Here is an 18,094-nt window from a genome sequence, read left to right on the forward strand (position 1 = left end):
TTCCTATTTCTCTTGATCCCATAGTCTATCACTCTTTCCTTCCTCACTATAGACACATTAGTCTTCTAGGTCCTCAAACACACCAATTTTGTTCATGTCTTAAGGCCTTTTGTACTTACTTTGCCTGGAATGCTTGGCCCTGAGCTTTTCACTAACTGGCTCCTTCTTGGGATTCAGGTCTTAACTGGAACATCACCTCTTCAGAGGTGACCTCCCTAACCACTTGCTCTAGAGTAGCCCTTGCAGGCAGGCTCCATCACCTCACATCACTGTTTTTGCTGTTTTCACATCACCTAAATGCCTAAAGTTATCTTGTTTTCCAAGTAGTTTACTTTGTTTATTGTTACTACAATATTAGCTTCAAGAGAACAGAGAACTTGTCTTGTTTACCACAGAATCTTTTGGGCCCAGCATGATACACACTGAGTCACTCAATAAACATGATTGAATAAGTAAATTACTTTAATCAGAATTTTCTCAAACCATAAGTTCTAGTCTCTGACCCAGAGTATATTCACATTTATGTGCAGCAGGATAACGTTTGTAAAGTTTTATGAACAACATGAAACTATGCACTTGCCATAGGTACAATAATTACTTTGGGCTACACAACTCAGTTTGGTAGTAGGAGCTAAGTTTGGCATTCTCTTGGTTTTACAGCTGTGAGAACTGAGGTCAGAAAGTAAAACATAAGAATTAATAAACATTTAATAATGAAAAAACCCCAAAAAAACTGTAAGTCAAAGGAAACTCAGAACAGCTTAAATCTCAAAGCACAACTAGGACTATTAACAACTGCCGTAACTTCTTAGAATTTATTCTTATTTGTCTATTTATGTGCATGTAGCACCCAGCACCCTGCCTGACATATAGCAAGTATTCAAAACATGTTTAATGGATTATAAGATCCTTATTGCATAATTAGTTTAACAGATGTAAACCAGAATCTGTATTTTCTTTTAGCGCAATAAGTTTTTGTTTAACCTTTCATAGTAGATTCACAGTCTTCATGTTTAGCCTTGTAAGCAAAGCCTTTCTCTCCTACTGGAGGAAATTCTCAATAAAGCTGTCTGTTTTATTTCACCTGGTTATATATATTATCTCCACAGGAGACAATGACCTCAGGTAAACAGATCTGAGCAGCTTTGTTCAACTTTACAGAGATGCTACATGTGGAAGTGAAAATATCATCAGCAGAATCATCTACAGACTGCACAATTGTTTCTATTCCTGTAGCTACATGAAAATAGCCGGTATCAATATCAAGATATGGAACAATAACAATAAAAATTAGGTTGTCAGCTTAATAGGAATTATGCAGGTTTAAATTCCATGCTGCACAATGCCCATTATCTACCAAGAGTAGCTCCTTTCTAATGTTCTATGATGTTTTAAATCATTAAAAAAGAAAAATGTTTAAGGCCCTTTTCCACAAATTCAAGATGTTAACCATTATCTTTGACAGGCAGCAAGTAAATTCAGCTTTTTTACATTGCTTTTTCATATGTATCATATCAAATAGAAAGTAGGGTCTGTAATAACCACATCCTAGCATATGGTTAATCTGTCACTGGAATTCAGCTCTATGTCCAGAGAATAAATAAGAGTAGAATTCTGAAGAACTAATTAAGTGAAGTTGATATGGGGTAATCATGAATAAAGTAATGAGAAAACAGAACTATGATAACATATAAAAGATCCAATATATTTGTTTCAAAAATCACAGTACAACATGAGTCAGTAAAAAGCTTTAACACTAACAGACTCATCTAAAACTAAAAAGTTCAAAAACAAGTTACACAATGAGGTGATATTATTAATGGATATTTTAGTACTACAGCAAAAGGGATGTCTAAATCTGTATTACTGATAGTTAGAGGTTTTCTGTTAACAGAGTAATACGTGTAGAGACAGTATTGGGCAGCGCAACATAACAGAAATATCACAGATTCTAACTTTTATTTACCGAATGTGTGACCTTGGGCAATTCACTCATCTTTCTGGATTCTTAAGTGTGCTCATTTGCAAAAAATGAAGGTAATAATGCTGTCTTCAATAATTATATCTCATAACATTACAGCAAGGGCTCAACAAGATAATGAATATAAAAGCATTTTACAAAGTATAAAACCCTACATAAACAGAAGTTATACCGTAGGGAGAAAAAAGTTAAATTTACCTTTATATGTTCTAAAACAGCAGTTGCAACATTTGTATGGAGATCAATAAGTCTTTTTTTTTCAAGGAGTTCTGGCAAAGAACTACAAGTATCAAAAAACTGAAAATTAACCATTAAATTTTCTAAGTAAATGACACAGACTTTAATAAAACTCACACCTAGGTGTTTCCTTTGAGGAAACTTGGAACAGTAAAACAGTGACAAAATGACAAATTAAACTCAACTGAATTTAATCTCTAGGTTTGAAGACATACAGTATTTACTACTTTAATAGAGGTGAAATGCTTCTTATTTTAAAATAATCTGCCTCCAAAATATCATTATTTCCACCATTTCATTTTCTGATTCCAAAATTTGGAGATTTAGAATAAAATCAGACTAATGGAAATACGATTTTACCAATATTTCTAAAACACGTTTCCTCTCTCCTTGATGGCATTTAAAGTATCAAAAAGAAACTGCTTAAGCTTTAGCTAATAAAATAAGAGCAGCAATGAGAAAATTAATAATAACTTACATTACTTTATCACCAATACTATCTTCTTGGTAAAATTACCCCCAAAGAAGCAAATGATCTGCTATCTATTAGAGGGAACTTGAACCAGCTTAAGCATGTTAAAAACACAAGTTAGTTCTTTAAACTTAAAGATATATGCTATTATCTACTATTTTCTATTATAAAAAATATTAACCAATTTTTTAACCTTCAAAATAAATCTTATCAACAGAAAGACTTCAAAGAGGATAGATTACTTACCTAACAGCTGACGTTAGCTTAGCAGTATTGTCAGAAAGCATACTTATGGCTCCTTCATCTTCCCCTTCTAGTCCCTGGGAAAGAAAAAAAGGTCCCAGTAACTACTCAGAAATCCCAAGCACAAGCATAAAAATTAAAATATTCCTAAGATTGCTGATAAACAGTAAAATTCAGTTAACTCAGAATAACAATTCTCCTCCTCTAAGGAGCAAGCATATGCATTTTTGATAGTTACAGAAAAGTTCTAGTCACCACCAGTCTAATAAATGGTTGGATGACTAAGAAAAGGATCAGTTGGTATTTTTAGGTAAAGAAATAGGCCCAGAGACCTGCCACAGGTCACAGAGGAATAAACAGTACAGCTGGAATCTGAAGTCAGATCAAAGTACAGTAGAATGAGCAGCACTGGAACACGTCTTTCTAAAATGAAGCCACATTATATATTTTTTCAAATCACAAAGTCATACTATTCTTTTAAAAAATGTTGCTATTCTCCTCAGCATTTAGATTTCTTTTTAAAAAAAGATCTTTTATATAAGTTGAGAGTATTTTTGTTGTTAGTAAAGCAATGAATGGCCTTGAGTATTTACGAAACCTAAAAAAAAAATTAACCTCTTTCTCCCTCCCAGATGTCCTTCTGCTTCCCTATAATTCTTAGAAAGCAAACAGAATCTTACCATGATGCTTTTAAGTCGTTTAACCTCATCTTCCTGTGCTCTGTAAGATTCTAGTTCTTGCTGAACTGATTCTGCAACTTCTGGGAATGGACTGAAACAATATTACACAAGAGGAACCATGAATATGACATTAAAAGATTGATTTTTGTGTATTTTGAAATATATACAGGAAGCACTTATTATCTGAAATGTACTTATTTTGATTTAAATATGTTTTATATATAACATAGGCAGAAAACATTTAGTATAAATACAACCACATATCCTTGTGATATCTTTTATATCATAAATACTATTTCTTTAAAATGCCTATCACAATACTCATACATCTATAAACAAATTAAAATCTTATTTCTATTCTTTTTATTAACCATATCACATTTTCTCTTCACCTATATACTGTTAGGAAAAAAGGGAAAATAATTAAGTGACTGAAAAATAATGGAAAAGAAGTCATGATATATTAAACTTCAATTAAATATTGTCACCCAAAAAGTAACATATAGTCTCAAAGGGTCCATGCAACTATAAAAGACAGTATTTAAAAAATATTACATCAAGTAATTGTGGAAAAAAAACTTTTAATTCTGTAAACTTAATATCCTAAAACACTACTGGTAAAAATAGAAAACAGGCCAAGTTTTGTTGGTCTAATGCCTGATATCTTCTTCCAAGTGAGCCAGTTTAGCAGTAATTTCCAGAGACTTCAGACACAACTGATCTGCAATCATTGAGCAGCTCAGGTAGAAAAAGCGTCACACAGCACTCATCTTGAATAATTGTAAATAAACATATGTTGACCAAGAAATGGCTCCTAACATGAGTATTTTTCCTCTACAGCCTGAGGAGAGGCCAGAAGCTTTCTCTCCTTTATGAAAGAAAAGGTTATGTCTCATCAGCAATGAAACAAAAACCTTTCCTCCTTCCTCAGCCCTAACACTCGAGAACACTGCCCTAACAATCAGCACATTTCATCCAACAGAGACTGACAGAAATGACAGAAGTTCCTGAAAGGATTTTGAGGAACAAGCCCAGTTTTACATGACAACTGTAGGCACTAACCCCAGCTAACCCCACTAACTCCAGCCCCAGCTGGAGTTTATGTTGGCAAGAAACAGCACTGAGCATGTAAAATGTGCTGGTTGAACTAGATGATCCTGAAAGTCTCCACTATCTTCAGGTCTCAGAGCTAACAGACAACCCCTTACATTTACTGAGTGCTTACTGTATGCCAAACACTACGCTAAGAATTTCTCTATTCTCTCAGTTAATGCTAACCAGAGTCTTGGTGAAGTACACGATAGTAACAGTAAGACCAGGGACTTCAGGATCCGCCAGAACTGGGTTTTAATGAGAGCTGGATGACTTTGGGCAAGTTACTCCTTTCTATTACTTCCCTTAATCTTCACATCAACCTTCTGAAATAGGGCAATAGGTATCATTAGCATTCCCACATTTTACTGATGAGGAAACTGAAGCTCAGACAGATTTAAGTCATGTGTTTAACTCTACGCTGTCTCAGTGTCTTTGTGCCACATCATCATTATAGTACCATATTCAGAGTGAAGGCTAGTCGGGGCTATTCCTATGTACAGACAAATTATTCAAGTTCTTACTACTCAAATGAATTTCTCAGATTGTTCCTAAACATGTTTAAAGAAAATATTCAAAATTTCCATATTTGAATGAAGAGTTTTTGTTTTTTTTTAAAGACTGGCACCTGAGCTAACATCTGTTGCCAATCTTTTTTTTTCTTCTTCTTTTTCTGCTCCCCAAAGCCCCCCAGTACATAGTTGTATACTGTAATTGTGGTCCTCCTGGTTGTGGCATGTGAGACGCCGCCTCAGCACAGCCTGACGAATGGTGCCATGTCTGCGCCTGGGATCTAAACCAGTGAAATCCTGGGCCGCCGAAGTGGAGCATGGGGACTTAACCACCTGGCCACGGGGCAGCCCCCGAGAGACTTTTTCTTAAGTTTTTCTCTATTAGGGAATGTGAACTTTAGAATTAACTTTAAAATATCCTACATCTTCTATAAATAATGTAAATGTAATTTCTTGTACTTCATCCTTCTGGAAGGAAATGTAGCCTATGGAATTCCAAAGAGAAAAAAATAATTTAAAACAAAATAAATTGTAACAGTATCTAAAATTGCCATAGGCAGAAAGAGTAAGATAGTGACTTTTCTCTGCAAAGAAAAATCAAATTCTTTGTTGTAGCAATGTGATTTTCCGGTGTTTAAAAAAAAATTATAAATAAAAAAGCATACAAAAAAACCCAGCACATTGAACCAAGTCTATATCCTACTTCTCTTTAAATATTAATGAGGCCAAAAAGAACAGCCATATCAAGGACATAGATACAGTAAAATTTAAAATATTCAAAAATAATAAATAACATTGTATTTCAATAATTATTAATGAGCAACATTCTTTTTTCTCTCAGAGGAATGAATTTTTACTTATTTATCTTTTAGGCGAGGAAGATTGGCCCTAAGCTAACATCTGTGCCAGTCTTCCTCTATTTTGTATGTGGGATGCCACCACAGCATGGCTTGATGTGCAGCGTGTAGGTCTGGTTCCTGGGATCCAAACCTGTGAACCTTGGGCCCACTGAAGTGGACTGCCCAAACTTAACCACTACATGACTGGACTGGCCCCTCAGAGCAACAATTTTTTTTGTTTGTTTAGAATGATTTCTCTAGCCATAATAACTGCCAGATAACTTTTATAACAATTACTGAGCCCACGAGGTACCCTAAACTTTAAGATGACATAGCAACACATGGGATACATATATTTGCCTACAACAAATCATGTGGCAAATTATTACAATTTTTCCACCTATTATTTTTAATGTACTGTGAATAAATCTGTTTTTCAGGCTTAAGTGTTCTCGCCACAGATATCTAAAACTGTCTTTTTATAATGGAAAACATGGAACAAAAAGGGAAAATCACACCTCATTGTTTCCCTGTCACAAAAACCTATTTTAATGAAAGGCAGAAATGACCCGTCACAGAGGGTCAGTGACGATAACGACAAAATTTAGAAAGACAAATCTACAAAATCAAATGGTATGAGCTTACTGAAAAGAGAAGCAGCCCCTACAAAACAACTAACAAAAACCCTAGGAATCAGGAAGAAATTGAGCAACAAAGATACCTATCTATAGACTATTTAATTAAAGCTCCTACTCATTGTGTAGATGAACCACCATGACTTCTTTGATTTATTTAATCAAATTCATTAAATTCGATGACATCATTTCTTTTTAGAGGTTTACTTACTGATTTTTTTCTTACTTACCTTCCTTTATGTTTCTGCCAAAATTTATCAACTGGAGTTAAATCATAAGACTTTTTGTTTTTTCTCTTTGGTCTAGCACCAGCTGGAGAGTTTTCCACTCCTGAAGATTCTTCCAAATTAACTCTGTTTAAGTGGAAATCCTAGGAAAACATAATACTGTTTTAAATAACAGTTTTCTGAATTTAAGTACCATAACATTTCCTACCACAAGGAAAATAATCTACACAGATTCTTGTCTTTTCTAATATTTCCAAGGACAAAACACAGATGTGAAAATTAAAAGACCTCCTTCTAATGTTTTGTTACACACACATGCACTTTCATTTATTCTAATTAAAATAATAGATGTATATGATTGAAATTTTAAAAACTACACAAAAAACTGTGTAAGTTTCTCATGTATCCTTCTAGAAACATACTTTTGCATATTAGCAGCATACACATATACTTCCATTTTTACTTTAAAGAATAGGATTACATTATCCATTTTGTAGTTCACTTTTTCTTTTAATAATGTATTTTAGAGCTCTTTCCCTATCTGTATATGTACCTCTACCTCATTTTTATCATGGCTACACAGTAGTCCAATATTTGGCTGTATCTATTTATTTGACCAGGCCTCTCGATGCCTAGTTCTTTCCAGTAACAAACATAATCTTAAATATAATTTTTAAACTCTTAGAGATTCTTAACATTCTGATGGGTTACTTGATTGTATTGCATTTAAAAAAAATTACAATAGAAGCTACAATAATAACAAAACTCCTTTCACATAAATTCTAAAAGCTAGTTAGACCAGTAGTACTTGCTAAACTTGTCTGCCTAGAACTAACTTTACTCATGTGAAGCTTGATTTTTTTGCCCTTTCTCAAAAAAAAAGGAAAAACAACAAAACCAAACCATACAAAAAACAAAATAAGAGTGAACATCTTTTTTATCCTTTCCCTCTCCCCTTCTTGCATTAGACCTGTGGGTTCCTTCATGTAAGAGCACTTCAACTCTACTCTGAAGAATAGTGAGCTAGAGATAAAACATGGCTATCAATAAGTGAGTAAATAAATGATGACCAAGCAAGAAATTACATGGAGAAATTATCTAGCATGATACAATTATCTTAGTTCTAAGATATAAGTTTTTGATTAATGATTAAACTTCTAGGTCTTAGCAAATTAAATGTACTGAATACAATTTAATCTCCTCCTGATAAAATAAGGTCATGAATACTGAGTCTAGATCCTTAGACCCTACCAGGTAACTTTCTCAGATAAATCCTTTACAACAGCTTACTTCCTTGCCATTTTCCCCTATGACATGAAAAAAAAGAGTACAAAATATATAGATGTCTAATTGCCATAGTGGAGTAAGTAACAAGTTTATTGACAAAGAAGGGTACACTGTTATATTTCAACCTGTTAATACTATGTCCTTCCCATAGACTCCTCATATTATCATAGGATAAACATATCAGTAACCTTATTTAATTCCTCTCACTTTCCCATCCCTATATCTTAACCTCACTTTGCACAACAAATCATGCATATAGGCAGAAAGTAAATATAGCACAATTGTGAAAAACTATTTAAAACAATAGATATTAATAGCTACATCTGAGAAGAACCCATTTTTAAAAATTACCTAACAAAACAAAAGATACTGAAGAGAAACATTTTTCTATAGTTGTTTTATTAACTAGAATTTCTAGTGAAGTTCTACTTTCATGGTGATGACACAGCTCATTCAAAATAAAAGTAACTTGTTAGCAAAATTACTGCTCTAAAAATAGGAGAGCATGTTATTATTGAAGTATTGATAGAATACTTAAAAACACAAAATGATAAAGGAATAAAAGATGTTAAGAGTTTTGAGAAATAACATAGTAGCGGCAAGAACATTTCCATTGTTTGCATAACAGCCAGGCAAATAATGAAAAGTAATTTCAATGTTGAAAACTGGGAAATTAGAACATTCTGTGCTGTACTCAACCACGTTAAAGAAACTATACACAAAAAAAAGACAACAGAATTGGTTTTAACGTGGTAGAGTCTAACATGTTTCCACTGATATTCACAATTTCCTTACTTAGAAGACTGAACAAAGGTGTCCCAAATCACCAGATACAAATAAATCCCATTGGGAAGGGCTAACCACATGGATAAGTCTTCAGCATTCTTGTTTTCCTTTCATAAGCTAAAGCCGATCAGTAGAACCAGACAGAGCTAAAGTAACAAAATTACCTTTGGATAATATAGGTGATACCTATTTATGCAGAGCTAAGATTACATTTACATGAGAAAAAAAGCATAATAAAATAAAAGTAACTTTTATTTTTGACAAAGGATTGAGCCAAATCTAATCAAGTCTCTAGATCTACCTGTTCATAGAAAATGCTGGGGATAGAGAAACATGTCAAATTGTAACCCACAAAGATACAATCAACCAAACGCAGAAATACAGGAAATTCTTTAGAAAAACAATCCAATTCCTTCAACCAAAAAATAGTAATAGAAAAACAGTGGGAAGAGAGAAATTGTTGCAAATTGAGAAAATAAAAGATATATCAACCAATGCAACGTATTGTTTGGATACCTATCTGAAGAAAACAACTGTAAAGATGTACCTTTGAAACAATTAGAAAACAGTGAATACAGAGCTAGTATTAGATATTACCAAAGAATAACTATTAATTTTGTTGAGTATGATAATAAAATTACAGTATTTTTTTTCAAAGATATATGCAGTAGCATTTATATATAAGATCATATAATGCCTGGGATAAGATGTGTAAGATGCATATTGCCCAGGAAGCCAAACAGTGCACATGGAGGTTCATAATAGTATTCTATTTGTGGTTTTATATGAAATATTCCCTAACAAAAGTCCTAAAATTTTACAAGAAACAGGACTTAAAGTACAACCCACAACTGTTTGCCCTTTGCCATAGTGATTGTGAAAGTATGTGTTGAGATGGGGCCTCGTCACCCTGAGTTCGTGAGTGACTGATGAGCAGAGCTCCCCTCCCCACCACCCATCCACATTGGACAAGGAACATGAAATACTGTGAACAAAAAATAAATATTGGTTATTTTGATCCACTGAGGTTTGAGGGTTTATACTGAGCAACACAACCTGACCTATCCTAATTCAAAGGCCAAGGTGTTCTACACAGATTCAGCAATGTCAGGGACACTTCGATAAACTTGTTCACTTCTGTTAAAACAAAATTCCCCATAATTCTAGGAATCATGAGCCAGAAAACTGCCCAGAGATACGTCGTTGGCAATGTGCAATATTTTCTATCAGTCTTCATGTAATAATCTCAATTTATAAGCTATTTATTCAGTCTCTAAACTAGTAAACAATTTGGGCCTTAAGGATTTAGAAATGCACTGCCCAATACAGTTACTACTAGTCACGTGTAGCTACTGAGTACCTGAAGTGTGGCTAGTCTGAAATGAGATGTGATGTACATATAAAACATACATCCAACTTTTAAGACTTGTTATATAAAAAGAGAATATAAAATAGTTAATGTTTTAAATTGTTTACATGTTAAAATACTAATATTCCAGATATACTGGGTTATACAAAACGTACAAATGAAATAAATTTCACTTGTTTCTTTTTATGTTTTTAATATGACTATTAGAAAATCTAAAATTACATGTGTAGCTTGTACTGTATTTCTGTTAGCACTGATTTAGAAACACTGAACTTTGGCCAATGATAACAAGCAGGGACAGAAAAGAAAAAAAGTACAGAAGACAAAAAAGGAAAGAAAAATCTAATTTAGAATATTTGTAAGAATCACTTAATTGAAAAAAATTCTTGTAAAATGCTCTATCATAAACATAGATAAAATAAATATCTCAAAATCTTATGTGCTAAGCAAGTAGAATATAAGGGGGAAAAAAGGTAGTACCTAAAGCTAGACTAGTAAATAGTAAATACACTCTCTTCTTTCCCTTAGATTAAATAAAATTTTAATCCAGAATTAATATGAATGAATATGGGAATATATAGAAATAATACCACTTTAGAAAAATGAATGAAACCAGGCTGTCTTCTGGGCTTTTACATAGTCTACACACCTTTAGCAGGAACTTCCTCTGAACAACTAGTTTAAACAGTTATCAACACTCTGGGTTTGGAGTAAATGAGTAAAAGTTTACATCATAATTTTGACTTTTAGGCAAATGCCTGAAACTAGTCCAACACAGTGCTGTCCAAGAGGTCTTGTGTTAGTAAAGACTAGCGGACCCAGAGAGCATCAACCTCCAAAGCATCAAACTTTGCACTACACTTAGGCATCCAGTGTACTGCAGTCACACATCTTTAAGAAACTGAGTGCTTCTAAAATGCCTTTTTAGTAACCTTTTAAAAGTATATATTGGGGCCAGCCCCGTGGGCAAGTGGTTAAGTTCGTGCGCCTTGCTTCGGCAGCCCAGGGTTTCGCCAGTTCGGATCCTGGGCGCAGACCTAGCACTGCTCATCAGGCCATGCTGAGGCGGCATCCCACATAGCACAACTAGAAGGACCCACAACTAAAATATACAACTATGTACTGGGGGGCTTTGGGGAGAAGAAGGAAAAATAAAAAATAAAATCTTAAAAAAGAAAGTATATATTATTTTGGAAACTTCTTCCTTTTTTTTTGAATGGCAAGAAAAAAGTAAACTTTATTAAACTCCCTATGTGTACTAGTACAAATTCTGATTTAATCTTTCAAATAATAAGAGTTAGTAGCAGGGAGCCAAAGGCATAAAAAGGGCATCTAAGATTTGAAAAAACAAAGGCCAAGTAAAGGACAAGATACTGAGATGAAATAACGACCATCCCTTTGCCTAAGGGCGACCGCTCATTACAGCTGACAATCAAAGCCACTCCTCCCATAACCAACATACAATAAAAAGGAAGGACGACTTTCTAATTACTAACTTTGCTTCTTATATCCCAATAAAAAGGAAGATGCATTGCAAAGTTTTTCACGAGAAGAATGTATTTCCCATGTTAAATGACAACAATCATCTTTCTGGCATGCAGGGAAGCTATGTGAATTTTCATAATTGTTTCCAAGGTCTGAGATATAAATATTATCAATGTTACAGATTTTCAGGCAAAGATACTTAATATAAAAGTTGAAAGTTAACAGTTCCTTTCAAGAACTTTTACTCCATCTTGTGGAGGTAAGGGTGTAATTATTAAGAATTTTAAAAGCTTGGAAGAAACTTCAAAAACAGTTTTAACAATCAACAAAAAATGGCGTGGTTAGAATTTATGACGTTTCAGTTATAGTTTTTTCACGTCTAGAAACTGCATTAAAATTAATGAACAGGACTAGTCAATGTAAATCGTGTAGTTTATTATAACCAATGTCTTCAAAGAGACTATTTTCATAAGACCTAAATATTCTAATAATGTTACTAAGAAAAGACTGCTTAAAGGCTAATATGGAATCTGAGCAACCAGCCTAAGAAACTTAACTAGAGCTGTGCACTGCTCTACTATTTATAATAACAGAAAATGAAAGCAATAGTAATCCAAATGTTCACAGGGGTCCATCATTCTAACCTCCATGCAAGCAGGGAGCATGTCTGCTGTGTTCACCTTGTATCACAGTGACTAGCACAGTGTCTGGTACAGAGCAGGCACTTAATAAATATTTGTTGAATTGAATTCTTTGGAGACACCAGGCTGCCAACTTTGATTCTGTGAAGTTAAGATTAGAATAAAACCAAACAACCTCACCATCTACTTTCACCATTTTGTATTTTTAAAAGGGTATTTAAACTTCAGAGTAGGAAATAAAAATTAATATATTTCACAAGGATACAAGGATAATAAAAGGTAAAGCACTAAAAAAAAAATTAGTATAAAGGTCAGTCACAAAAACTCATGTCATAGTCATTATTTCATTTGACTCTGGAACAGTGAAAACCTCAAGGGCCAGTATTAGCCTTGTCTGCTTTTGGGGAATCTCTGCACTAAGTTACGTTGCCCAGTTGTCTCTGCTGACAACTCTCTTTCTGACAATGGGGACGCAGAGCATATTACTTTATATTGCAATTACTGATACATATGTCTTATCTCTTACACTCAAAGCATCGTGTAGTTTAATTTCCTCCCTGAACCGTTCTAGTTTGGGAATTAGAAAAGATCCCAGTATCTCAATGCTCTATATAGCCTCCACACACCTGGCAGGAGTGAAGAGGTGACCCCTGATCTATATGCTCTGATTAAAACCCTCACCCCTCACTCCCACCCAACAGTCAGGGCCCCCCCAACCAAATCTAATTTGAGACTATCAAAACTATCTCATCACAAAAAAAAAAACCAAAAAACTATCTCGTCACATCCATTAATCCTTGTATGGCTCTCTTACTAACCCCCTTCAGATCCCTTCTCTTGTTCTTACTCAACTCCTGAAACCCTTCTGCCATACCCTCTGGATCTCACAGTCATCAGCAAAACCTCCTATTCGGAACATCTACTCTAAACTTCCGCTGGACTTTCTTGCTCTAACTGAACTCCAACTTGCTACCCACTGTAGCCTTCTCAAACGGTAACCTTCCTTTTTTTTTTCCTTGTCACAGATCTGATGTCATTGGACCCAGGATCGGGATAGGCGTCTTCCTTGCTACTCTCAGACTCTTTAAGTGTCCTCTTCCCTAAAACAACTCCAGCTGTGAAACTCCTGTCATCAGCCCCTAACAGTAGTTCTCAATCAGAGGCAATTTTGCCCCTCTCTACCCGGTGGGTATATTTGGCAATATGTGAAGACATTTTGGTTGTCACAATTGAGGGAGTGCCACCTAGAGGGTAGAGACCAGGGATGCTGCTAAATATCCTACCATGCATAGGACAGCCCCCCACAACAAAGAATTATCAGGCCCAAATTTTCAACAATGCCGAGGTTGAGTAATCCTGGTCTAGTCATCCTGGTCACTAATGCCTCCTACAGACCTACAGGACATTCTTATCTCCTTGGTCAACTTTTCTCTTTTGATCATTCTCATTGATACACAAACATGCTGTAATTTCTCTTATTTACAAATCTTTTCTTGACCTCACATTCTCTTCTAGCAACCACCCTTTTTCTCAGCTCTCCTATACAGCAAAACTCAACTTTAAGGTTTGTCTATACTCACTCTTCTATGTTTCTCCTTCCATTCTCTTAGACCCACTTCGGTGTTTTGCCCTACACTATGGAAGCTGCTCTTCCCAAAGTCACTAATAACCTTGACATTGCCATATGCAACGGAGACTTCTTAATCCTTAGTATTTGTCCAAGTTGATTCCTGCTTCCTCTTTGAAACACTTAATTCACTGACTTCCAACAGAACACAGATCTAGTTCTCAGACGTCACTGGCTGCTTTTTACTACATTATCTTACTGGTTCCTGTTCATCACCCTGACCTCTAAATGTTGAAATGTCTGAGTGCAGTTCTTGGACCTCTTCTCTCTTCTATCTACACTACTTCCCTTGGTGATCTCGTCTTATCTCTTGGCTTTAAATATCATCTATATATGGACTACTCCTAAATACATTTCCCTAGACCAGATGTTTCTCCTGAACTCCAGACTCATATATCCAACTATCTACTTGAGATCTACACTTGAGTATCTTAATAGGCATCTCACATCTAACATGTCCAAAACTCAGTATCTGATCTTCCTCCTGAAATGCTCCTTCTGTGTCTTTCTTGTCTCAATAAATAACATCTATCCATTTGCAAAGGCCAAAACCTTGGAGTCATCTTTGACTCTTCTCTTTCTCTTAGATCTCACATCCAATTCATCAGCAAATCCTATACTCTATGTTCACAACCCTCGCCACTTCCATTCTGATCTAAGCCACCGTCATCTTTTGCTAAGATAACTGCAACAGCCTCCTAATTGGTCCTTGATTCCTCCTATGCCCCCAAAGAGTTTGTTTTCAACAAAGCAACTAGAGTGATACTCTTAAAATGTGCACCAGATGTTACTCTTTTACTCAAAACTGTGACTGGCCCCCCATTTCACTCAACTTTTAAGTCAATATCCGTACAATGGCCTATAAAGTCCTAGGCTATATCCCTTCCCATGTCCTTTTTAACACCATCTCCTGCTACTCTTTCCCTGTCTTAATTGGCTGTGGCCCGCTTGGCTGTCTTGCTATCTTTTTAAGCATATTAGACATCCTTCTGCCGTAGCCTCCCGTATAGCTACATACCTCACTACCTTACCTCCTCTAGATCTCCCGTATAGCTACATACCTCACTACCTTACCTCCTCTAGATCTTCCTCACATCTCTCTTTTTCAGTGAGGTCTTCCCTATTTAAAATTGCAATCTGGTTCACCATTATCTACTTAATTTTCCTCCAGAGTATCTTCTACCTTCTGAAATGTTACATATTTTATTTATTGCCTGTCTCTCCTACTAGAATGCAAGCTCCAGGAAGAAAGGAATATTTTCATTTCCTTCATTTATTGCTAAAATCAGGGTCTAGAATGCTCTGTCAGAGAGCAGGCACTCCAATAGTAGTTGAATTGAATTCCGCTTCTTCAGCCTCTTAAATAATCTCCTAAAACTAGTTACCCTGTTCCATTACTCAGGGCTTAATTCAGTGGTTCCCTTTGATTCTTCTTGCCCTCTTTACTGAATCAGAGTTGACTACTATTTCACTGACACTCAGCCTAGAGTCTAGAATGGCACAGGACTCTAGGACAGAGAAGTGTGCAGAACTGCCAATTTCTATCACTAATCCTGAAATCTGATTTTTTAAAGAAATCCTTTACAGCTAGAATCTGGGTTTTAAAGAAATAAACTGTTAAATGATAATCATCTAGTACATATTTTTCATTTCCTTTCTATATGATAATTTCAGACAATCTTTGCAATAATGATAGTAATGTATACCATAATCCCTAGAGGCCTGGGCCAGCAGTTAGAAAAGCAGAGTACTAGTCTTGGCAGAGGCAACAATTTGGGTTCAAATCCTTTAACTTCTGCATCTCAATTTTTCTATCTACCAAATGATAACTATTTTGGCCCTATTACAGCATCTTGCACAGAAATTACTTGTGTACAGATTTTCTTCCCATTGCCTTTGAAGGTTGAGATTTGTTTTATCTATCTGTGGGTATCACAGGCTATACACAACGTTTAGTAGAAGAACATATGCATGAATAAATGCAGATTTTTGTTTGAAGTGTAAAATTACATAGGTGGAATTACTTCAGAAAACATATGGTATAATATAAAAAATAGGATCTATTTTTACCACAAAATAAGGCTTAACTGACTCTCAGAGAAAAGGGAGAAATTATAGCTTTTCTCCCCAGGGAGAACATATCTATTTACTTATTCAGTGTGAAAAAAAAAAAAGTCACTTATTTTCCTCCATTCCTTTTTTCCCATCATTGCCAACAATACCACTGATTTATCCTATAATTTAAAGATCATAAATTTTGAACTGTAAACTTCAATGCTTCACTATTCTCCAGCATCCACATCCAGTGATACCAAATCCCATCACTTCTTTTGTTCATATTACTCAGCTCCATCATCTGTGTTTCTGTAATTTTAATTTATGCTAATTTTAAATTAATGGGACCACTGAACGTTACTACATTTTAGTAGAAAGTGGTATATTTAGCCTCTTACCAGTACATCATGCACCAAGGCTTGATATGTCCAAGTATGGTGTAAAGGAGTTGCCAAATCTATGTTTCTGTCAACAAGGACTAATAAAGGCCTTTGGAAGCTGTAAATATATTAAAAAAAATTATATAACTCTTGATACCAGTGTATACATCCAGGTTTTTCTAATACTTTCCAGTACATATTTGTCATTTTGATATGAACAATAAGTATGCTAATACTGACATTCCATAATACTTTGCTTTTTAAAATATTTTCTATTACAGTCAGTCAAGTAAAGTAATGCTTTGGATTACTTAGAGCCTGTTTCTAACACTAGATAATAAGTCTTATTTAGGGATCTTTCTTAAAGGACAAAATCTATACAAATGTTTTTACAGAATAATTTTTACAGTTATCAAAGTAAGAATAAGTTACTTCTACTCAGATTTATATTTCACATTTTCAAAAAAGGAAAAAAAAAGAACAGCCACTATCAACTTCAGGGAAAAAAATTAAATCGAGCAGGATCTTATAAATTCACACAAATGTTTGACAGTTTCATAAATTACAAATTACAATTTTTTCTGTAAACAGAAATTCAAAAAAGCAGACTCTAGAAAAGAGCCGCACAAAACCCTATCCCATTATAATAGATAAAATTAAAACATCATACCACAATGGTACTTAAACAATTATTCACTTACCAGACGCTTCATATGTTGTTTAACTCTACTATTACAATATATATGGGAAACAGACTACACCTAAAGCAAACTGAGGCACAAAGTCATTTGGTTACCATGTGTCTCCAAAGGTTGTAGAGATGTGCTTTACAGGCACTACTGGATCAGGAGTATACACTGATTTTCAAAAGGCAATGCTATCTGATTATATTAACTATACATATTTTTTCTGGTAAGAGACTTGTGACCATTTTAGTAACTCAGTACACCTACTGGGTGTAAGACAGTGGATTCTCCAAAGTGCACTGATTATAGTACTCTGTGATAAAAAGCAGGAGCAGCACCCTTACTGCCTACTATCCTTTATTACTTCAGAGCCAGATAGAAGCCAAGGGAGCATAGCCTACAGCAGGGTTTCTTAACTCAGCACTACCGACATTTGGGGTTGGATAATTTCTCATTATGGGAGTTGTCCTGTGCACTGTAGGATGTTTACCATCGCCCTATAACACACACCCCTAGATTCCAGTAGTATCTACCCAGTTGTGACAACCAAACATGTCTCCAGACATTACCAATGTCCTGTGGGGGGCAAAATTGCCCCTCATTGAGAATCATTAGCCTACCGTTGGACTCAAATACATTTAACAATAGTCCAACAAGGTCGCTGACCCCTAATTAAAATAATTTAGAAATGCATCCAACACACTAAAAATAAGACAATCATATTACGATAACGTGAATTTTAAAAAATTATCCAATTAAAATAGTGCCTTTATATTGGTTTCTAAGGCCTACACCAGAGCACTATAAAAAGGGAACTATTAAGTAAGGTATGACATACTGGTTGCTTCTGTTGGAAAAAA

The 18,094-nt window shown here is 34.9% G+C and overlaps 1 protein-coding gene across 1 annotated transcript in view; it reads right to left on the reverse strand.

The window, feature by feature from the left end:
- Window positions 1-18,094, reverse strand: part of SCFD1 (sec1 family domain containing 1) — a 100,247-nt gene that overhangs the window by 57,600 nt on the left and 24,553 nt on the right. Inside the window, exons 10-14 of the mRNA XM_046653917.1 lie at window positions 16,567-16,666; window positions 6,922-7,061; window positions 3,614-3,704; window positions 2,937-3,010; window positions 2,180-2,261 (exon numbers count right to left, since the gene is read on the reverse strand). Of these exons, the coding sequence (XP_046509873.1) occupies window positions 2,180-2,261; window positions 2,937-3,010; window positions 3,614-3,704; window positions 6,922-7,061; window positions 16,567-16,666 (487 nt within the window). The remainder of the gene's footprint in view (window positions 1-2,179; window positions 2,262-2,936; window positions 3,011-3,613; window positions 3,705-6,921; window positions 7,062-16,566; window positions 16,667-18,094) is intronic.

The sequence above is a fragment of the Equus quagga genome, chromosome 2 (genome assembly GCF_021613505.1).
Source record: "Equus quagga isolate Etosha38 chromosome 2, UCLA_HA_Equagga_1.0, whole genome shotgun sequence".
Lineage (NCBI taxonomy): Eukaryota > Metazoa > Chordata > Mammalia > Perissodactyla > Equidae > Equus > Equus quagga.